The sequence below is a fragment of the Uloborus diversus genome, chromosome 6 (assembly GCF_026930045.1).
Source record: "Uloborus diversus isolate 005 chromosome 6, Udiv.v.3.1, whole genome shotgun sequence".
Lineage (NCBI taxonomy): Eukaryota > Metazoa > Arthropoda > Arachnida > Araneae > Uloboridae > Uloborus > Uloborus diversus.
In genome coordinates this window covers 157,015,702-157,039,565 of record NC_072736.1, presented here as the reverse complement: position 1 = coordinate 157,039,565, position 23,864 = coordinate 157,015,702, and the positions used below count along the sequence as shown (strand labels likewise).

The following is a 23,864-nucleotide window of genomic DNA, read 5'->3' as shown; positions in this document are numbered from 1 at the left end:
CAGATAAGTGGAAAATAATAAAATAAAAATAATAAAAGCAAGTAAAAATGATTTAATTAACTTAAAAGATAACATTAACAATTACATTAAAAACCAACTTCATTTTATTGATCTTGCTCAAATAATTTTTTCTTTTATTGTGATCAGAATGGGTAATAACAAAAAGTATTCATTAACTATTTCATATGTTTAGCTTTTTCATTCTGTTGTGAATGATGCAGTAAAGTAGACCCTCGTTTTACAGGGGGGGGGGGTTTACGTTCCACGGAAACAGGGGCGGCAAATGGGGGGGGGGAGAGGGGCGGTTTCACTCCCCAAGTTTTTCCCGAAGAATAATAAAAAATGGATAAATTCAATTTAGATAACTTAGAAAATCATTTGTATACATTTCAGAACAGAAAACACTGATGGAGAATAATTGTTTGCCTTAACTAAAGAAATAATCTCTTCATATGGGTTAAATATTTCAAAATTGTGTACTCTATGTTATGATGGTGCATCTTGTATGAGATGCCCGTACAGTGTTGAGACTGCGCAATTTTTATGCGTAAACTCCACATGTCATTTTATATAAATTTTTATGCTCACATTATAACTTTGTTTAGCTGATGTTTATTGATGCCTTGTACTAGAAACACATTTTAGCAACTCAATATATTATATGCTTTCATGGAAACTTTTTGTAAAGATATGCTATTTTTTAAAAACATCCCACATCAAAAAACACTTTCACATCAAAAAATGCCTCTCGAGTTCTTTACTTGACAATCTCTGAGTGACACAAGATGGTCTTCAAGAGTTAAATCTATAAAAGACCCCTGGAAGAATAACTGGAAAGCGACCTTTTTATTGATAGAAAATCTAATGTCATTTTAATATGTATGACTTTGTTTGAATTTTTGTTTACTTTATTTATACTGCAGAGCGTTTATGAACAATGCTACACTCTATCATAAAAATTTCAACCCGTTAATCTTAATTCTTTGATTGACAATTGTAACTCTTAGTAATTTTCCTACTAATGCATACTTGAACCAGGTGTGGAACTTTGACAGAACTTTTCATAAGTTTTTACTGTATGCCAATGTAGAAGAGGTGACAAAACCCACATGAAAATTTAGTCATAATATTAAATCAATATTTTGAATAAAATGATCAATTCAGTTTCTCAAGGAATTGAGACAGGATTTGATGAGATATATTTATTATTGGTCTTAAGTTCAATATCAATGTAGGTCGGTTATGAGTCATTCCACGTCAAATCAACACAATTTGGAGCAATTTTAGGACGCACCGTCACAGATCTGGATGAAACTTGGTACATCAAGAGATTTAACCTAGTTATGAATGAAAACGCTAAAAAAAAATTTTTCTTTCTCCTCATTTCGCAGTTATTAATTATTGATTATTCAAATTTTTGTTAAAAAATGCTACACTTTGAGACTGTTAATCCTTGTTTTCTCAGAAACTATAAAAGATACAAGCCTGATATTGGTCTTGTTTTAAAGCTCTTTTAATCTGCTTCAATTTGATATGCAACTTAATGAAATTCAAAATTTTTTAATTTAAAATTAAATTTAAATAAATTTTAAAATTTAAATTTTTCAAAAACGGACAATTTTAAAATTTTGAAAAAAATCACAAAATTACTTTGTGTTATCCTCTCACATCTCACTAAGTTTCATATTGGGATCTTAATGGGATCAGTTGATACAGGGAGGACAAGTTTCACATATCTGCCAAAATATGGGTTATTGTGCTGAATAGTTATTATTTTATGTGCAAAAAAATAAATAAATATGCTTATACATGTTCACTTTTTTTATGCAGAACTGTCTACTAGAAATGAAGTTTTTCTTAGTAGGATTTGTTCCTGAAAAATAACTCATTAATGAAAATATTAATCATCTAAATCTCATTTTATTGAGAAAAATAAATTAAAAAGAAATAAAATTTTAAAATAGGAAAGGAAGAAAGGGAAAAAAAAGAAAATATTTTCTCTTAGGATGTGAACTTAAAATAATCCACTACAAATTCAGATCTGAAACAGTAAGGTACCCTTTTCACCCCCTTTGCTAACAAAACTAACAGACTGGGGGTGTCTATTGAGAATGAGATCCAATGGTTCGTTCTGCCTCACTGTTTTTTTTTCCACCTTTCACTGGTTTGGGATTGACCAATTTTTCAACATGTTTCATGTTTTTGCTTGTGGAGTTCAGTCAGCAGTACCATAAAATCTCAAAAGCCCCCCCCCCCTTTAGTTTCAAAAGATAACTTACTAATTCCAAAAAAAAGGGGGGGGGGAGGTTATAATCAAATTTTGTTTTTGTAAAATTTGACAAAATAATTGTTTGTAGCAATATTAATTTTAGAGTACACAAAATAAATAAGTAAATAATAGTTACTATTAATATTAAAGAAAAGGGAGAAATGAATTAATAAAAGCCTGTCATAATTTTATGGCATGGGGGCGACAATATTTTTTGAAGGAAAGGATTTTGCACCTTAAGTTACCAAAACCCCTTCCAAAAATAATCAAAAGCAGTACACTCACATGAACTTCTTTTGTAACACATATGAACTGAACAAAAAGAAAAGTGCCCTTGCATCAAAAGGCGTCTAGACCTTTGGAAGGAATAAAACTGAAACTTTTTTTTTTTTGCAAGATCCTTTTTTTTTTTTTTTTTTGTTTAAGTCATAGTGTTTTCTTTTCTTCTTGTTGTCTTCTTTTAGAAAAGAAAACCAGCACATGAAGAGGGAAACTAAACCTCTAGAAATGCTTGCCAAATAGAGCATAAAATGTTCATTTTTATTTATTTATTTGGGGGGGGGGGTGAAGGGATGAAGATGATCTGAAAATTTTTAGGAGAGGAGAGGGGGAGGGCATATTTGGGATTACAAAATGATCCTTCCACAAAAAAAAGGGGGGGGGGAGATAGAGGGATTCTTTCTGGTGTTTATAATACTTTCTTGTTCTGTAATACACAATTCCTGTTGAAACTATCTTCAGTCAGCATTCAAGCCTTGTCTTCTGCTGTGCAAACTTCATTTCTTTAACTTTCAGTTATTTTATTTCATTTCCATTATTATTTTAATTTCATTCAATTTTAAAGTAGGTGTAAGACATTAGAAGGTTTTACATTACTATTAGCAGTTCATTTATAGTTTCCTGTGCTAATTTAATAACTTAGAATAATATTTGAGTAATCCATCAGAAAGGTATTTTGTCCAAAATGCAGAAACTTTGATATATGTAAAACTTGTCCTCCCTGTATCATCTGATCCCATTAAGATCCCATTATGAAACTTGGTAATATGCTAGAGGATAACACAAAGTAATTTTGTAAATTTTTTCAGAATTTTAAAATTGTCCATTTTTAAGAAATTAAAATTTTAAAATTTAATTTAATTTAATTTCAAAATTATTATTTTTTGATTTTATCAAGTTGCACATCAAATTAAAGCACATTAAAAGAGCTTCAAAACAAGACCAATTTCAAGCTTGTATCTGTTATAGTTTCTGAGAAAATGAGATTTAACCGTCTCAAAGTGAAGCATTTTTTGATGAAAATTTGAATAATTAATATTTAATAACTTTTGAATGAGGTGAAAGAATTATTTTTTTTTAGCATTTTCATTCATAACTGGGCTAAATCTCTTCATGTACCAAGTTTCATCCAGTTCTGTGACGGTCCGACCTAAACCGTGTGATGATCTGACACGGAATGACCCTTATAGAAAACGAAAAAGAATATTAATTATACTTATTAATTAATTATACTTATAAGTAATAGCATGAGGGAAGAGGAATTGTTTTGTGAACTGCTACTATACTTTCAGTGACACAAAATAAATATTAGCCCAATTTAAAAAGCTTTCTTGGTTATTTTAGCGAGGAATCTGAAGGAAAATGTGCTTTTTGACATAACTTTCTTGCTTCCATTGTTTTTTGGCTGTTTCAATCAGGTCAGTCATTTGAAAGAGGACTTTAATGATTAAATTGAAAAATCAACGTAAATAAAGCATAAATTAACATGAAAATACAGCACATAGCTATTTCAAGGGTACAATGGAGCCTTTTCATCAGTGTAAAAAACTCAGCACACAACCAGAAAGTTGTACGAGAACTGAACGTCAACCAATTTTGACTTTGTGTCACATGAGGTTAGAGAATTGCCTACAAAGTACAATGAGGCAAGCAAGACCTTCATCTTTAGCTATACTGGCAATAAAGCAAATCATTGGATATTGATTAAATATAGTTACAAAATTTTCTGTTCTTCCTGACTCCAAAAGTAGCAGATTAAAACTTTACTATAAAATAGAAACTAGTGTCGAGATATTTTGTGAGATAACTTATTACAAAATAAATTTAAAGCCTTTGGTCACAAAAATTTTAATTGTTCTTAACAAATCTAATTATTCTTAACATTAAAACTATTTTATTATCACTTCTTGTTAACCAATATGTATTTTATTCCGTACTGAGGAAATTCATGTTCAAGAAACTCAAACCCCCAAACAAAATACTGAAATGCCACCCCAGCACGGAAATGCTGCGTAAATTGAGACCTAATAGTAGTGTTAAAACAGGGGTTTGGTTTTGCAGATTAAAAAAAAAAACTTCATTCTAGTGGTGACTAATTGTATGATAAGTTTAATGTGTACTTATATCAATTTTTATGCACAACATGCATAAAGAAAACATAAAATAAGTTCGTGTTGTTTATAAAGAGGAGCTGGCAATGATAGTCTTTTGGCAGTCAGTAAAAATTTCTCACTGTAATTCTTTGCAGAGCATTAACGCATCTATGACCACTTGCGTCATTTTCATGATAGAATCTTCCTTCACTAACAAATCAGAAAGATCATTTCTATTGTCTAGGAATGGCTCAAAATTTTTAATGTGAACGTTTTTGGTTGTGTGTCACCAATGTCTGTATCCTATTTGGTTTCGACCTCCTTTGTCACTCCTAAGTGAGTTCTGAACTGTGTGAGTTTAATAACTTTACTTCTGGAAAGAGCTTTTTGGAACTAATCGTATTAACTGTCTCCAGTAGTCCAAGTTCGATTATTAGTACGCCAAAATGCAGTTTATTACATGTAATCTGCAATCTTTAGGAGTTTGGAATTTGAAAGATGGGAAAATTTTATCTGTTTGCATTCCCCGCATCCGCGTAAAACCGAAACTCATCCGCATAAAATAAAATAAAAGTTCTTAACCATGTATAGTCGAAACTGCGTAAAACGAAGGTCAACTGTAATACATGTGTTTATGAGGCCATAAAGGATGCTTAATGCTTTGACATCACAGTTATACATTAAATACAAAGTAAAACATGACAACAACATTTTAAAAAACAAATAGTTTAAATACCATTAAAAGCAGAGAATACACATGTATGGTACGTCTCTTATATATCTCCCAATAGAAAATTTTGAATATAAATTTTTGATCTTATTTTTGGATTTTTTTTTTAGAAATATAACTAATTTGAAATTGAAAAAATATTAAATATACAATAAGCAATCATGTGACTATTTCACAGTCAAATTCCCAAAAAAGAGTGGATCTTAAAATCATAATCAATTCAATTGATTATGATTTAAGATTAAAGATTAAGGCAATTGAATTGCCATACTTGTTGTCATAACAACCATAATAAATCACCATCACTGTGAAGAAAACAGATGAAAAAGATAGTGATAAATTGAAAAATAATAATAATAAGAAGAAATAACTTAAAATATTTGAAGTTTTATCTCTGATATTTCTGTTTGTATTGATTTTAAACATATGAACTCAAGACTTTATTTTCTTGACAACCATAACATCTTTTTTTTTCTTTTAATAATAATAATTATTATTATTATTTATTTATTTCATTTTTTTTTTGCTTTGATTTGAAGCATATTTAATTAGACGAACATAATGAAGCAAAAACATACTCATCATCTAATTCTGTTGGAAATATTTTCCGGCAGAATTCTTCAGCAAGAATTTGTGCTAAGCATAATCCTAACGTTGATGTTACGTCTTGATCAAATTCCTAAAATATAAAAGTTTTTGTTAATTTTAAAGCTTAACATGACAAGATAAACAAATTTACAAAAGTTTTTGTTTGAAAGACGAATCAGCTAAAAATTTTGTTATTTTAATGATATTGTACAATAGTTATAAATATATATTCTGTTTAATTAATGTATTTACAACAAAAAATGCAACAAAATTTAAATTATGCTTTAGAAGTGGAATGGAAACCAAGCGTATGCTATAAGAATAAAAACAATATACATTTTTTAAAAGACAGCAATGAAGTATCAGGGGGGGGGGGTGGAAACCCTTAATTATTTTGAGCATAAGCACAGGAAAAAGCAAAACAATTATTGCACTTAAATTTAAAAAAAAGACTGGCTGATTCTATCCCCCCCCCTCAAAATTTAGCAATATCTGATTTTTAAACAGCTTTAAAATTTCCCAATCATAGCCTGATTTCCCAGTACTGCTGTCATCCCTCAGTTTCTATAAAATACAATATAAGCTTTATGGGAAAAACCCTAAGATCACGTATGCTGTAATAGAACATATAATAGAACTCAAAACACATTCAAGCCTAAATATATACAGTGAAATACATTTAACACGAAAACGCTCAAGATGAAAAATTGGTTTACGCAAACTGGTATAGCAATTCGGACTGTATACTGCACACTTAAATATAAATCTTTTAACACGAAATTCGTTTAACATGAAAAAAATTTCCGGTCCTTTCAGCTTCGTGTTAAACGTTTTCCACTGTAATGATAACACAAGTTTCAGAGTTATACTATTTTATTTTTAACTAGTGGCACCCGCATGGCTTTGCCCGTAGTAGAAAATTAAAAGGTCATTTGGTTCGCTTATATATTAACAAATAATGGATGATGAATTTCTAGCTAATTGGCTATGTTAAATGGCTCGTCCATGTTACGGTTCCACGTTATGATGGTTTCGTAATTTACTATTCCACGGGGTGATAATTTGCTCGGAAAAATTTTCTTAAAATTGGTATAGAAAAAAAACAAAATCGAATTTTCGAAAAATCGCTTCGAGGTGCACACCCCCATGCTACAAACTAACTTTGTAATAAATTTCATGAAAATCGGCCGAACGGTCTAGGCGCTATGCGCGTCACAGAGATCCAGACAGACTTTCAGCTTTATTATTAGTAGAGAAGAGATATAAGAAAACTAGATTTTTAAAATTTTCATTATTAGCACATTTTTTAAGTTTATTCAACAGACTAAGGAATGGGTTCCCGGTAATTAAGAACTGCATGTCTGTAATGTGTGCAAAAAAATTCACGCTTTAATAAACCTGTTTTTGACATAATCTTACAAAAAAGTACTTTAGAAATCAATTCTTAGATCTAATAGCATTTTTTTTTCATGCATTATAAATTTAAGGGGGAACGTCATGCACTTTATACTTCAAGATAAAATGCATGAACTACCATTATAATGTCCAACATATTTCCTACTATGCATTTAAGAGCTATTTCATCAGTCAAGAACTTTTCGATAAACTAACTAAATATCTCATACTACAAAATTTGAATCATAAATATTAAAAATAATTACTTCCTGAAGAACAGCTTCCAATAATTTTTCCATAATCTCACACCGAGTTTCCCCATCCCTGTAACCAAAAATTTCATTTATTAGAGCATGCATCTAAAATAGGGCATCATATTGCAAATATTGGTAAACATCATAAATAAGAAAATCATTAACAAATTTTTAAAATTACATTTGAGAGAAAATACACATACTTTTCATCTTGAAGGTTAAGAATGTGTTGCTTAATATTGCCATTTAACTGCTGAATTAATTCGACAATGACTATTTGATCCATTTTGTTGTTTTCTCGGATCGGTCGAAATTTCACGTCTCGGATTCGAAGTTTATCTGCTTGAATTTGAATACAAAAATATATTTTAGCAAAAAGAAATTAATTTATATAAACAAATTTCAAAGAACTTTTCAATGTTGGATTTTTAATTTTCTTTTTTTTGTATAAAAAATACTTTATAATTGTATATCCCGGTCAATAATATTATACCTCATCATAATAAAACCATTAAATTATTTTTTTACTACACAAAAATCACAATATTTGTTTTGGCTGCTTATACCATTGAGGCCTTTCTGAAATTAATGACAAGCAAAATTATTTATTTATTTTGTCCCTAACTGACCATTTTAAAAAGGTAACAGATCACACATTCATTGTGTATCAAATTAAAAAAGATACAATCAGCTACGGCATAAATTAAACAAAAGTGTACAAAAGAGTACAGATGAAAAAATAAAATTAACACTCAAAATTCATTTTTAAAAACAAAAACTACAGACTCCAAATCAAAAAATACATAACAACGTAACTAAGAGAGAAAAAGAAAAAACAATTAAATGCAAAAAATATCAAACAATCAAAATTTGCCACAATTTTTACAAAACAAATTTTAAAATTAAAAAACTCAAGGCCTGAAACTCAAATAAAATAAATAAATAAAAATAAAAAGAGAAAATATACCTAAAGGAATGTCATCTTCGTCTTCGCTGAACTGAGCTTCATGTTCGGTATTATTAACAACAGATGTGTGATTTGTTTTTATCATTAGCTCAGAAGAATCTCTAAGAGTCTCGTCTATTTTAACTGAAAATAAGCATTAAATTAATGGAACTAATTACAGCAACTAATTGTTTTAATTAATATTTAATTCTTTCAAATTTTCTGAAGTTAGATGATCCAGTTTTTTTTAAATTATATTATTCTTTTTTTTTTTTTAAATGGAGGAAAAGTATTTAAGAGCAAAATAGCTATTTTCTTTTTTTCCCTTTTTTCCCCCAAAATTGCAAAAAAAACATACATTATTAGCTAGAGTATTTGTTATTATGAAATTTAGAGTAGGTTCATATACATTCATGCATACTTTGATTGATTACAAACATACATTTTGAAAACTTTAAAATAAAACATGAGATAAATCGACAAATATTTTTCAACTTGGCAAAAAATTTGCATGAAAGAAAAAAAAAGTTTACTTGAGTCTGTACACTTATGTTTTTGTAAACCATATATTTTAAATGCACATACAATAACTTATCAAATTAATTCTGGGTAAAGAACAAATGCACACAACAACATGCTGTAATAATGCTGAAGCAAGAAAACTAAATATTCAAAATAGAGATGCACAATCTATGGCCCGCCAATGCATAACAATTTGTGCCTAGCTCGTAATTCATTTGTATTATATTGCAGCAATTTGACTGATGCTAAAGAATGGATAGCAGAGAACAAAAATTTAATCCACCTTTCGGTTATGTTTTTGGTTTTGAATTGAGAAACACATGCAGTGGAAAATGTTTAACACAGAGCTGAAAGAACTGAAAAAAAAATGTCATGTTAAACGAATTTCAAATTAAAAGATTTATATTTAAGTGTGCAGTATACAGTTCGGATCCCTATACCAGTTCGCGTAAACCGATTTTTCATGTTAAGCATTTTCGTGTTAAACGTATTTCACTGTACTGAGAATCTATTCTATTTCAGTGCTACATTTGTCGTAAAAGAATCCATGATTAAGAGGAAAGGACAACAAAGCACTTTAAAGCAGCCTATTCTGCCGTGGGAAGGTAAATGGCAGTATCTTCAGAAATGAGTTTCAAGATATTTGAAGAAACTCGTATCGGATTCAGAACTATTAGTAGGGAAACGTTGGAATTAGATGGGGGGGTTTTCTTGCGCTTTTTTTTTTTTCAGCGAAAACCAAACAAGCAAGCTTGTACAATAAAGCTAAAGTATAATAGATGACAAAAATGCAAAAAAAAAAAAAAGAAAAGAAAAAGAAAATTTTGCAGTTACTGCCTTTTACCTGCTCATGGCAGTATTGTACTGTACTTCTAACAGTACCTGAACAATGTGTCTTAGTGTTCAAATAATTAAAATGAAACTGCTTACGTGATTAAAAAAATTAATGTTCAATACCTTATGAGGGATTTTTTTTTCTTTTACAATATCTATTTACACATTACCTTTATGCATTTGTTTAAAATTTTTGATTATAATGAAACCAAGACTTAAATGAAATCTAATAGATCCTGGAAGTCCCCAAAACAATATGAACAGCAAAAACTGAAAAACTGTTTGCTAATAAAATTCATTGCAAATAAATCAATTTCAAAAACAAATATGTAATGACAGCAAACGATAAATATAAAACAAATAAATGATAATTAAATTCTGAAGGTGAAATCATACAAAAACCACAAGCCGGTATATTATTTCATGTAAAGTTAATTTGCTATAAGTATCCATTAAGTTACCAAAATAATAATTATTAAATACAGTAGACCCTCGTTTTATGCGGGGTTACGTTCCACAGAAATGCCGCGTAAATCGAAACCGCGTAAATTGAGACCTAATACTAGTCTTAAAACGGCGGTTTGGTTCCATAGATAACAAAATACTTCATTCTATGATACTAATTGTATAATAAGTTTAATGTGAACTTCTATCGATTTGTATGCACAACATGCATAAAGAAAAAGTAATTTTGTGTTCTGTTTATAAAGAAGAGCTGGCTACGATAGACTTTTGGCAGGCATTAAGAATTTTTCTCTAATTCTTTACAGAGCATTAATGCATCCATGACTACTTGCGCCATTTCCATGATAGAATCTTCCTTCACAAACAAATCAGAACGATCATTTCTATTGTCTAGGAATGGCTCAAAAGTTTCAATGTGAACGTTTTTGGTTGTGTGTCACTGATGTCGGTATCCCCGTTAGTTTAGTCCTCCTTTGTCATTCCTAAAAGCTCTTCTTTCAGTGAGTTCTGAACTGCATGAGTTTAATAACTTTGCTTCTGGAAAAAGCTCTGGAACCAGTCACTTAAAATGTCTCCAGTGACACAAGCTCGCTTGTTAGCACGCCAAAATGCAGTTTATTACGTGTAATCTGCAATCTTTAGAAGTTTGGATTTTGAGAGAGGGGAAAATGTTATCCGTTTGCATTACCGCAACCGCGTAAACCCGAAACTCATCCGCGTAAAATAAAATAAAGGCGTTAAATCTTAAACCGAGTATAATCGAAAATGGGTAAAATAAACCCGCGTAAAACGAGGGTCTACTGTAAAATCAAGAAGGATAGTTTTGTTTAGCAACTAATTGAACTTTTATTTAAAAAAGAAACACATATGGTGAGTTTGAAAAGAAAAGATCTCCCATCCAGTTTTTTGATATAACTGCAAATCTTTATTGATTTATTCCCCCCCCCCCCTTTCATCAGTTATTTCTATTCTGATCAATTAGGATTTTATTTCTACTGGATCAGTAGAATTCCATACACATGCCACATTTAATAGAAAGTAGGTTTTAATTTAATTTTTCACATGATACTACCAAGAACTAACTAAGAGCTAAATAGGATTTAACGAGTCAGCCTCAAGCATTAAAATATTAGACACGAATTTGCTCTCCTTTAAAATCCTACGTAATTTGAGACCCTAAATTTAAGTGCTTAGCTCATGGAAACTGATAGTGATTATTAAGTGATAAGAGATCCCTTATAAAATTGCAATTCTAATGCAATATTTTGTTCAATGTTCAACAAGAATACAATTAAAAGCAGTAATTTCATCATCGCACTGGCACCTATAGGCTCATATTTTTAGAATTTGACTACATATAATACGCTCAGGAACAAAGCAAAGTCAAAAATAAGTAATTTCAAAGAATCTCAATGGCAAACTTATGAATGAAATAATTACTTCCTGTAGGGGAACAAAATTCTGGAAATGTTTCTCTAAGCAATATCTGTAATTCTGTATCTAACTTAGAACTGTCAAATAATGGTGATAAGGACCTAAAAGACAGAGAACACAGAAATTAATACACATATATACAAGTTTTGAAGAAATAATTACAATAAAACTAACTCCCACAAATTCACATGACAGATTTTGCAAACAATGCTATAAGTTATATGACCCTTATTTTCCATATTTCCCCCAGAGCTTTGTAACAGATTCATTTCGATCACAAGAACCGACAGAACCCATCTGCAAAAATCAGACTGTTGCAAAACAATGGATAATTTTCATGCATGTTATTAAGAGTTTTCTCTAACCCGTTTATTTCAACACTTCCCCAATTGATCAGACTTGAACTGGGTCAATTACAGCACAGGAAACTGCTGTTTACACCAACAATTTGTTTGTTCAGCAGCGGATCAACCAAAAAATGGAATACAGAATAAAGTATTCCATTCTACGGAAACAAGAAAAAAGTGAAGTCCAGCACGGAAAAAGATTTTTTCGTTGCTTCTTTCTTAAAAATAAATGATACCATTAGGGTGCATTAATATTATTCTCATAAATGTACATATTTTGAAAAATTATTCAGATAACAATCATACTTTTTCACAGCGAAATAAATTCCCAAGACTACAATTTTTCAGAAATGAGGAGAAACTGAAAATAATAGAATATATTTAGCAGAAAATGAAAATATGGAATTCTGTCTAAATCTAGACAAATCATGTTCGATAAAAACTAATGATGATGAACCATAAAAAACCAAAAATAAAGTATCAAGCAATGCTTAAGAAACAAACTACTAAACATTCTGAAATAATTTCAGACTCTCCAAAAAAAATTTATATTCTACAAGAACAAAATAAGTCAATAAAATTTTTTAAAAAACTTTTAAAAACTTCAATTTGCAAACATAAATATGCAAGATTGTGGGAGTTTATTGAATGATTGTAATTTAGAACTTACGGTAAGACCCGTTTTTCTAAAATTTGACGCAACGATGTGTATATGCCTTGTTTTACTTGTGCTTTGAGTGTTAAGCAAAAGTTTGGCATTATCTACAGTAAAAGAAGAAAAAAAATACTTTTAATAAAGCATTTATATCCAAACACATGATTGAAAATAAGAAAATATTATGGTAAAATAGAATTACATACCCTGCATAAAAAATCCAGAAGCGTTGCTGTGATAACTGGATGCGACCTCACGGAATGATATATTACAAGAATTGCAGGTTCTGAAAACATAAATAACAGTAATTACAAACAAAATGATCAAAATACTTCAAACTGATTTGATATATTTTATAGAATGATGCAGGTTAGCATTACAGGCTAATTAAACCAATGAATAAATATCCAGTTGCCACTATGGATGATAAGCAAAAGGTTTCAACAAGATTTCACATTTAATAATACAATAGAACTTGTTAAATAATTTAAAAGCAAAACTCAGTATGTCAAAGCCAGATTGGCATAAGTCACATTATCACTACTTAGTTGGAGAGCGCAAAAACGTTTTGTCTGCTACACAAAAAGGTTAGGACTCACAGTCTTATGACACCAATACATAATTACACAGGATTTTTTTAAAGAAATATGCTGTAACCAGGGTTACAGAGTTGGAATCGGACTGATTTTGGGGTAAAGAAGTCGGGAGTTGAAGGACTAAAGTTCCCAGGGGTAAAGTACATTGAGGGATTATGGCGCAAGTTGCGGCATCAAAATTTGGGGTGGGGGGATTTTTTTTTTCCAGAAAGTTTTTTTTTAATTTAGAACATGAAATTTTTGAATTTTGGAAAGAAAAATATTTAAACTCATTCAACAAGAAATAGATGCATTAATAATACTTTTTCCGCGTACTTTTCAGGGCTGTCACCGTAGCAAGCCACCCCCCCCCCTCCGCGTTTTTCAGAAATGCTGTCACCAATTTCATTTTAGCAATGCAACTAACAAAGAAAAAGGAAAACTCTTCGTAGTTTTAAAAGATTAAAATAGTAATTATAAATGAACAAGTGAACTAATAGTGACAAAAAGTATTTTTTCTGTCAAAATTTGAATAGAAAATTTAATCTTAAAATACAATTTAGGAACATCCATGATTATCTTTTATCAAGAGTATCTACGTAAGGGCCGCAGGAATGTACACTTCAAACATTTTTATTAACACAAAAAAAAGTATTCAGTACAGTCCACTCTTCACTAGCCCGTAGAGTGCGTATGTCTGCCTAGTCGCAAACTAGGAAACTATGGGCTCTGGCTCGAATTAAAGTACTGTGCATAGAGTAAAATTTGAACAATGGGAGGGAGGACAGGCGACCAAACTAACATGTTGCACGCCTTGTCTCTCGGCGGCCCTGGTTATACAAAACCATGCTTCATGGTTCTGCAGTTAAAAAATAAATAAATAAATAAAAATACATAAATAAATAAGACAGCCCATAGGATAGGGGTTGCCGAAACATTCCCATATGTATATACTTTTTTTTTTTTTTTTGATGAAAAATGTCCTGAAAATCATTGCTAAGTGGAGAAAAATGTATTGATCGCCGAAATAAATTTGAAATAGAGAGATAGAGGGAAAAAAAACAGTTAAATGCAAAAAGAGATTCAAAGTATTATAATGAATTCTCACACCAAAAGTTCTAAATGTTTGAATGTAAAAATCGTAAGTAAATCAAAGTTTGATGAAGAGATGCAGGTGGCATTTCTGAATCTGGTGGCAATAACATAATTTTTATTCCTCCAATTGACAATTAATATATTTTCTTCATTAACAAGCTTAAGCTTATGAAGAATTTTTCTCATTTCACTTTACTCCCATCTTTTCTACCATTTTTAAACTGATTGTTTCAATTTATCATTAGATGATTTTTTATTAAAATTTTCAGTGTTCTTAAGGTGTTTAAATTATGTTTCGTAAATCATATTTACTTTCTTCTATATCTGACATGTATAGAAGGATATTTGATTCATTAAAATTCTCAAGTTCTGATTTTCGATGTGTGCTGAATAGCTGAATCCATTTTTGAGGATTTCCGAAACATATCTGTCACGGTGTATCCGATCCATCTTTTTTGGATATGTAACTTCAATTTTGGAAAACTTCCAGGAGAGCGCTCCCCACTGCAGTGCCAGAATAACACCCTCTTTATCATCAAGAGTCATCTAAAACTGCGTTTGTCGAACTGCAATTTTGAAAAATTTATTGGAGGGAGCCCCTGATTCCCCCTCTTTCCTTAACACGATCAAAGACAAGCCTAGAATTGCGTTTTTGGCGTATCAATTTCGAACAATTGCCAGGGGAATGGCACCGAAATTCACCTTCCACTAAAATTATCCAGATCTATCAAAACTGCGTTTTAAAGCTACAAGTTCGAAAATTTAAGTGGAGTGCCCCTCTCCCTCCCCCCTCCCTACTCTTGTCAACATTATTAAAAAATCGTGTTAAATTTGGTTTTCAGGGCTTCAATTTCGAGAAAATTCCGGGAGAGCTTCCGAAAACTCGTTTTCTTAACATCACAAAGGTCGGCTACAAGTGCGATTTTAGAGCTTCAATTTCAGAAAACTGCTTTTCCCCCAACCATAGATAGCGTTTTAAAGACTTTAATTCTGAAAAATTTCTTGGGGCAAGCCCTAGGATCTCTTCTTTCCCTAACATTACCACAGATCGTCTAAAACTGCGTTTTCAGAATTACAATTTTGAAAACAAAGGAAAGCCCTCTTTCACACAACGTTAAACTATCTGCAATTGCGCTTTTAAAGTTTCAATATTGAAAAATTACCGGGAAGGGCACACCAAACCTTTTATCCCCCAAACATCACCAGAGATCGTCTAAAATGGTGGTTTTAAAACTAAAATTTCAAGAATTTTCCGGAGTAGAAACCTTTGAACCTCCTATCTAAGTGACAATAAAATAAGATTCATATTGTATACATCTAGTAATAACTCTATCCCAAGCCAGAAAGTTGAATCCACTCTTCCTGTAATTGTTCATACGCTTGGGGGAGAAAAAAAAGGTGTAGCAAAATTCAGGGGTACCCAAAACTTATTTACTCAAGGTGCACGTTGTAAAATTTGAGAAGGCAAGGCAGGTCAACAATCCAACAATATTTCAGTTCAAATGCTATTTGTTAGCGCTACCCCCCCCCCCCTCCCCCTCCCATGAATTTAACTGGAAATTACACATTCTAAAAACTGTTATATTTAACCCGATTCGAAAGCGAGAATTTTTGGGGGGGGGGGGGGGATTTGCGCCATTGAGCTTTGGGGAGATGGGCACCCCTGAAAGTTCCAAGAGTCGGAGCCGGTCATTTTCCTTTTAAGTCCACGACTCTGCCAGTGCTTGTGGAGTTGGACTGATTTTGGAGTAAAGTTGTCGGAATCGGTCATTTTCCCTCCGACTCAGCAGCCCTGGATGTAACGGCTCAATGAGGAATGGGATTCTACAAATGATGTGGTGATAACCTAAAAATTGCCATTTTTGGCTTTACGTTTGTCTAACTCTGAGGTTCAGAACTTATGTTGCTTAAAATTTCACATGAATAGAAAGCTTAAGAGTTTACCAATGTTCATGATGCTGTCTTTTTCAGGATCGTAAAACAGCCAGTCGTAAAACAATGACAATTTTGCACTAGAAGCTGCAACATTGGATGTACAAGTGGTCAGTAACCAGCCAATTACTGCCCAACGAGGAATGATTTCTGAACACAGGACTTCATTTGACGGATGAATGACACCACAGATGAAACGAATGAGATCACAGCGTAGGGTTTGACTTTCAGGTGTAGAAAGGTACTGAAATGAGAGGAAACTGTTAAAACAATGATTCGGTTTTCAAACAAACATTGAATTAACACTCATATAAAGCAAACACAGAGCTGAAAATTTAGCAACTTAAACAATAGCACAATTTACTTCCAAAAATCATACAACTCAATGAAAATTAGTACAGTGAAACCTGAAAAATCCAAACTGATTAAAGCTGAGCCCTTTTCAGTGTTCTAATTAAACTCTTGAAAAACTAGTCTCTTAGTGATCTGAGAATCTTTGTTTTAAGTTAATAATAATGCAGTTTTACCCCTGATAAAGCATGAGTGCTAAACACAGGGTTCATACTCTATTTGGATGAAAAAATTCCATGACTTTTCCAAGACTTTTTCATGACTTCATGAAAATTTTCATGACCTTGTTACATGAAGAGAATAGTACTATTTAATATCAAACTTGCCATTTTTTTTAATTTTAATTTTTATTTATTTATTTATTTATTTTGAACATTAGCAAAACTTCTATGTGAATGCCACTACCTAACTGAAAAAAAATATCAGTGTACACCTAAAAAACTGAATAATTCTTACCTGTTTTTATCATATAAGTTTAAGTTAAGTAAAAGTTTATGGGTTTAAGTTTACAGTGAATGATACTTAAATGTCGACTATTTTTTTATAAACAGGCAGAATGATAATGATTGGGGAAAAGGCTGAATGAATCATTACTAAGATTCATGTTTCTAAACCAGATATTTATTTAAAAGAATAAAAACATTTCATAGTAAATAAATCTTTTGATTTAAATGTATTTTTTTACTTATTTGTACATTTTCAAGTGCATATAAATTAATAGGTTCAGAAATTCCAGAACATGTTTGAATAATGACACTGAACGTACCAGTGGGTCGCATGGATTAGTTTTGCGGGCCATATATTGGGCACTACTGTTTTTGAGCATTAGAATTCCGATATTTCTGTATTCTATCGCATAACTAAAGATTGTCCAAAACCTTCAACAAATTGAGATAAACTCTGATAAATTTTAAAATAAAGATTTAGGGGTGATGGAAACGAACTTGGATGCAATGTTTTTTGAGATCGTTCAATTTTCCAGTTTAAATACCTTTCATGGTGCAATACTAAATCACTCAAGATTTCTAATACTCTTTTTAGCTATTGTTACTTTTTCCCGGAACATTTTTCCATGACTGAAAATAAATTTCCATGACTTAGACTGAAAATTTCAATTTTCCATGATTTTTCCAGGTCTGAAATTTGCTTATTTTTTTCCCATGACTTTCCAGGATTTCCATGACCCGTACGAACCCTGTAAACACTGTTGAGTGCTAATGTAATTTTCATGTGTCGCAGGTGCAACATCATTTCATCAAGCCAATTCAGTTTTTTGTGTGAACGAAAAATTACCTAATACAGACAGATGAACAGAGCTATATTATACAATGAATTCAAACATTTGTTAAAAGTAAAAGAAAAAAAAAGCTAACTTAGTTCTTGAATCATAGTTATTGATTTTTCCCTTTTGTTTTTTCAAATATTTTTAACAGGGTTCAATACTCGACTTGGAAAATTAAAAGCAAGTTTTTAAGGAGTTTTGCAGGAGTTCATTTTACTTTTTAAGGACTAGTTTCTTGTTTAAAGATGCATTTTTTAAAACATATTCCGGAAAAAATATGTACAACTCTAATATTATTTATTTTTATTTTCATACAATACATTGAATGCACATACTAAATTTATAGTGAAATATGCGTTTACTGCTTCTTAGTGTTGTGAAAATGATCACAAAAGAACTTTGAACTGTTTTCTATTTTTAATTATTCAATTCCTTATTTATCGTCATTTATGTAAATTTTGATGTAAAGAAATTTATCTGGCAGGTGGCGCCAGATAAAATAATACCTTCTGTTAACAGGTAGTCGACTGTTTTTTTTTTGTTTCACTGGAAGCGCAACTCTGCGCGTTGTAGTGTGGATGGCAAACATCAATAAAGTCCGTATGTAAGCGCATTGAGTTAGTTCTTGTACCTATGTGTTCAATCTCGCTGATAAACAATGGTCAGAATAAAATCGAGGAGTCTCCCAACACTTAGTGGCGTCCGTGACGAGGATTATAGGAATTTTGAGGTATTTTTAGAAGTGTTTAAGTATTTGTCGATGTTTTCCAATACTTTTGTATTTTGATAAACGTTCGGAATTTTCAAGTTTCTTAAAGTAAATTTTTAGCAATTGTAATAGTTTGTAATTCTGTAATGTCGACATTGTTTTGCAAATTAACGTAACTTTGAATGCTAAAAATGGAATCTTTAAAATTAAAAGCATTGAGGGTTAAACGAACTGGTTTAAGAACTTCTTTTACGAAAACTGCGAATGTCGTAAAAGTAGAGTTAAGTGAGGAAGAATTTTCCTCAGATGTAGTACGAGATAAAATTACCAAGTTAACAAACGTACAGTTAGAACTTAAAACACTTGATAATCAAATTCTTGATTTGTTGGTTTCTGATGAGAATACTTTAGAGGAAGATGTTAATAAAGAAATAGAACAGTGTGAAATGTATTCTGATGAATTCATAACTTTGTCTCGGCAAGTAAATGAGAAATTTCAAAATCCTGAACAAGTTAAATTAGAATCGAGGTCAGCCGATAGTGCTGACATTTCCTTGAATAGGATTAAACAATATAGACTTCCAAAAATTGAATTAAAAAAGTTTGACGGGGAATTTATAAATTGGTTGCCGTTCTGGTCCCAATTTGAAAAAATTCACAGTGACCCTGATTTGTATGAGAGTGACAAATTTGCCTATTTAATTCAGTGTATGAAATTCGGTTCTCGAGCTAGAGAGTTTATTGAAAGTTATCCAGTTACTTCCGAGAATTATGATAAAGCTATTTCAGCTTTGAAAGAACGTTTCGGAAAACCGGAACTATTAGTAGAAGTATATGTCAGAGAGTTGATTAAGTTAATTGTTTCTAATGTTAAAGCAAATAGTAAGGATAAATTATCACTCGATAAACTCTATGATAAAATTGAAGCTCATTTGAGAGCCTTGGAATCTTTAGGTTTAAAGTCGCACGAAAATACAGCTTGGTTGTTTCCGATGGTGGAATCATGTCTTACCGAGGATGTTTTGAAAGCGTGGCAAAGAAGTTCGCTCTTTAACGAGCCTGAAGGGGTTGATGTTTCTCGCCTTTCCAATTTAATGAAATTTTTGAAAGCTGAAGTGGAGGGTGAAGAGAGGCTAAAACTGGCTCGCAGTGGGTTAGAAAATTTTAGTCATAAAGACGGAAATCGTGAGTTGAAAGGAAAATTTAAGTTTCAGAAACAAGCTCACATTTCCACTGCTTCAAGTTTTCTTAGCACTAAGGATCGAGCTTGTCTTTTTTGTGATAAAATGCATGATTGTAAAAATTGTTATGGGGCACGTGCATTATCTCTTAATGAAAGGATAGCTAAAGTTAAAGAAAAGAAATGTTGTCTAAAATGTTTAGAGCCAAATCATATAGCAAAATTTTGTAAACAGTTCATTAAGTGTTTTTCTTGCGGTAAAGCGCATTTAAATATTTTATGCCCAGAGTTGAATAAACCAATTCAGCCAATAGAGGAAAAGACGGTAGCTGAAATATTGCATACAACTACAGTAGGGCAAACTTGTACCCCGGAGGTAGCTCTAATGACTTTGTGGGTAAGAGTAGCGGGAATTAAGGAGTGTAAAGAAATAAGAGCCCTTTTAGATTGTGGTTCCCAAAAATCATACATTTTGGAATCATTGGCCACAGAGCTAGAATTACCCGTTGTGTCAAAAGAAAATGTAGCTCTTACTTTATTTGGGGGTACTAAAACTGAACCAAAGTTGCATAACAAATACAGAGCAAAATTGTGCTCGGTCAGCTCGTATAGGTATCCAAATTTAGAATTTGAATTCTTGGATCAGAAGGTAATTTGTGGGGATATACCTCGGGTACCAAAGGGTCCGATATTGAAAGAATTAAAGCGAAATCGGATTTGGTTGTCGGATTTAGGTGAAAATTGTCCTAAAATAGAAATGCTCATAGGTAGTGACATTTACGGGAAAATTCTTACCGGGCGAGTTAAGCAATTGAAAGGAGGTTTAACCGCTATTTGTACAAAATTGGGCTGGACAGTTTGCGGTGTATCAGATGATTTTCATAAAGGGAAAAATGCTTCTGCCTTTTGTACGAATTTAGCAATACAGGATTTCAAGATTTCCGATCTTTGGAGCTTAGAAACCATCGGAATTTTGGATGCTAATCTCAATTTAAATAATTCTTTAGAGGAAAAAATAGCACGTGAGCAATTTTTGAATTCTCTCTCGAGAAACGAGGAGGGTCGTTATAGTGTGGGATTACCTTGGCTGGGATGCAATGTAGAATTGCCCTCAAATCGTCATATAGCCGAAAAGAGATTGTTCAATGTCACCCATAGACTTAAATCTTTGAGAAAATATGAGGAATATGATAACATTTTTAAACAGTGGTTAGAAGAGGGTGTAATTGAAGCGGTACCAAATAATGAATTGCATTTTAAAGGACATTATTTACCTCATCACCCAGTCTTTAAACCTAGTAGTGTTACGACTAAGATAAGACCCGTTTTTGACGCGTCATGCAAAGTTAATAGATCACCTTCCCTTAATGATTGTTTGGTTAAAGGCCCAAATTTAATCGAAGAAATTCCATCTATTTTGTTGGGTTTTAGAGAGAAAAGTATTGGTGTTACGTCCGATATTCGGCGTGCATTTTTGCAGATTGAGTTGAGGAAAGAAGATAGGGACTTTTTGAGATTTTTATGGTGGGAGAAAGGCAAGTTGAAGGTTCTTCGTCACACAAGAGTCGTGTTCGGGGTACGGCCGAGCCCATTTTTACTGGGGGCGGTTATTTCCTTCCATTTGTCGAAAGTACCCGCCTGATCAAAATGATATTGCACGAAAATTAGACAGAGCATTTTACATTGATAATTGCGTGACTTCAGTAGATAATGAAAAGGATCTCGTGGATTTTGTAAAATCCTCTACTGAAATTTTAGCTGAAGCTCGAATGGACTTGCGAATGTGGACATATGGTCCAGTAGAGAAAGATATTGAATTGGCGCCAGTATATTTGAGCGCAGATTCCCCGGCAGAGAATCCCGTTCTAGTTTTAGGAATTATGTGGGACAGAAAGTTAGATAATCTTCACGTAAAAATTGAGAACGTAGCGGTTTCAGAGAAAGTGACTAAAAGGGAGGTTTTGTCTTTAACGCAATCAATTTTTGATCCCTTGGGATTTTTGACACCTGTTTTATTGCAAGCGAAGTTGTTACTACAGGAAATTTGGGAGATGAAAGTGGACTGGGATGCCCCTTTACCCGGTATTACTAGAAACAAATTTTTAAAATGGTATAATCAACTGAAAATTCTGAATGATTTGCGAATACCGCGACGTATAGGGTTCGGAGATCGAAGTACCTGGTCACTTCATATATTTTGTGATGCTAGCCAGCATGCATATGCAACGGTAATTTTTTTGAGGTCCGAGAGTGAAGGGGAAATATTTGTCAGGTTTGTAGCAGCCAAGTCAAGAGTTGCTCCATTAAAAGGAATTACTATTCCGCGTCTAGAGCTTATGTCGTGTGTTTTAGGTGTGCGCCTTTCTAAATACGTGTCGGAAGCACTCGCATTACATGTAGCTAAATATTTTTGGACAGATTCCAGCACAGCATTATTTTGGATACAAAGAAATGACGCGTGGGGAACTTTTGTGGGTAATCGTGTTAGGGAAATTTGCTCAGTTACAAATGCAAATCAGTGGTCACATATTTCAAGTCATTTAAACTTCGTAGATTTACCTTCACGCGGTTGTTTGCCTCTTCAGTTTTCTAAATCAGATTGGTGGAGTGGGCCTGTTTGGCTTAAAAGTCCTAAAGATAATTGGCCAAAATCTGAGGTTAAAGCAAGTGAAACTTTAGTTTTTGCAGAACGCAAGAAAGGCATATGTTTAAATCTTAGTGCCGTAGTAGAAAGTGAAGTTAAATGGTACGAGAAGTTTTCTAAATTTTCAAAAATGATACGAGTTTTAAGTTGGGTAAAAAGATTCATTAAAAATTGTCAAAAAATAACGGTAATTCGAGAACCTTTCTTGCTAGATTCCGAAATAAAAGAATCTAAAATCGCGCTTCTTGCTCTTGTTCAGACGGAAAGTTTTCCGGAAATGGGAGACTCTATTGGCGGCATTTTGACCATAAGAGATCAAAGTGGTTTAAGAAGAGTAAGAACACGAATCGTCGAAAGAGAAGATTCCTATGAATTCCGGTATCCTATTTTGTTGCCATCGAAGCACTACATAGTGAACTGTTTAGTGAGAGACTATCACTTGAAATATTCACATGCTGGAACTCAAGCATTGACTGTTATAATGAGAGAAGAATTTTGGATAATAGGTGCTAGGCGCACAATCCGATCAATTGTTAAGAACTGTGTTCGATGTAAAAGATTTACTGCAAAACCTCCAACTACTGGATCCATTCAGTTACCATTGGACAGAGTTCGTGATGCTTTCGCCTTTGAAGTCACCGGAATAGATTTATGCGGTCCGCTTATTCTCCGGAATAAAACTAAGACTTGGATAGTATTGTTTACGTGTGCGGTATACCGATGCGTACATTTAGAGTTGGTGTCATCCATAAGCACAGAGACCTTCATACAAGCGCTTCGGCGTTTCATAGCCCGAAGAGGTCGTCCGTCTGTTGTATACACCGACAATGGGACTAATTTTGTTGGAGCGTCAAGATTGCTGAGAAAAATAGATTGGAAAAAGGTGATATCGCTGGAAACGTTAAGCCCCATCACTTGGAATTTTATTCCGCCCACAGCTGCGTGGTGGGGCGGATGGTGGGAGCGTCTAGTTCGTACCACTAAGGAATTATTAGTGCGAGTTTTGGGACAAGCATCCGTAACCTATGAGGAATTACTTACTCTCCTATGTGACGTGGAGTCGGTAATGAACTGTCGTCCTCTAACATATGTCTCGAACGACACGGAGGATTTAACGCCTTTAACACCTTCTATGTTTATACAGGACATTAAATTTTCAGGTACCCCAGATTTGGACCTGTTAGACCGAGATAAACTTTTAGTACGCCAACGCTTTTGCCAAGAGTTGCGGGAACAACTTCGAAGTCGTTTCCGCAAGGAGTATCTCGGACAACTAGTGCAGAGA

General features: G+C 32.5%; 1 protein-coding gene across 1 annotated transcript in view; it reads right to left on the bottom strand.

The window, feature by feature from the left end:
• Nucleotides 1-23,864, bottom strand: part of LOC129225185 (integrator complex subunit 3-like) — a gene marked incomplete at its 5' end in the record, with an annotated part of 111,020 nt that overhangs the window by 57,487 nt on the left and 29,669 nt on the right. Inside the window, 8 exon segments of the mRNA XM_054859750.1 lie at nucleotides 5,950-6,050; nucleotides 7,621-7,678; nucleotides 7,812-7,947; nucleotides 8,576-8,698; nucleotides 11,816-11,910; nucleotides 12,827-12,918; nucleotides 13,018-13,097; nucleotides 16,426-16,657. Of these exon segments, the coding sequence (XP_054715725.1) occupies nucleotides 5,950-6,050; nucleotides 7,621-7,678; nucleotides 7,812-7,947; nucleotides 8,576-8,698; nucleotides 11,816-11,910; nucleotides 12,827-12,918; nucleotides 13,018-13,097; nucleotides 16,426-16,657 (917 nt within the window).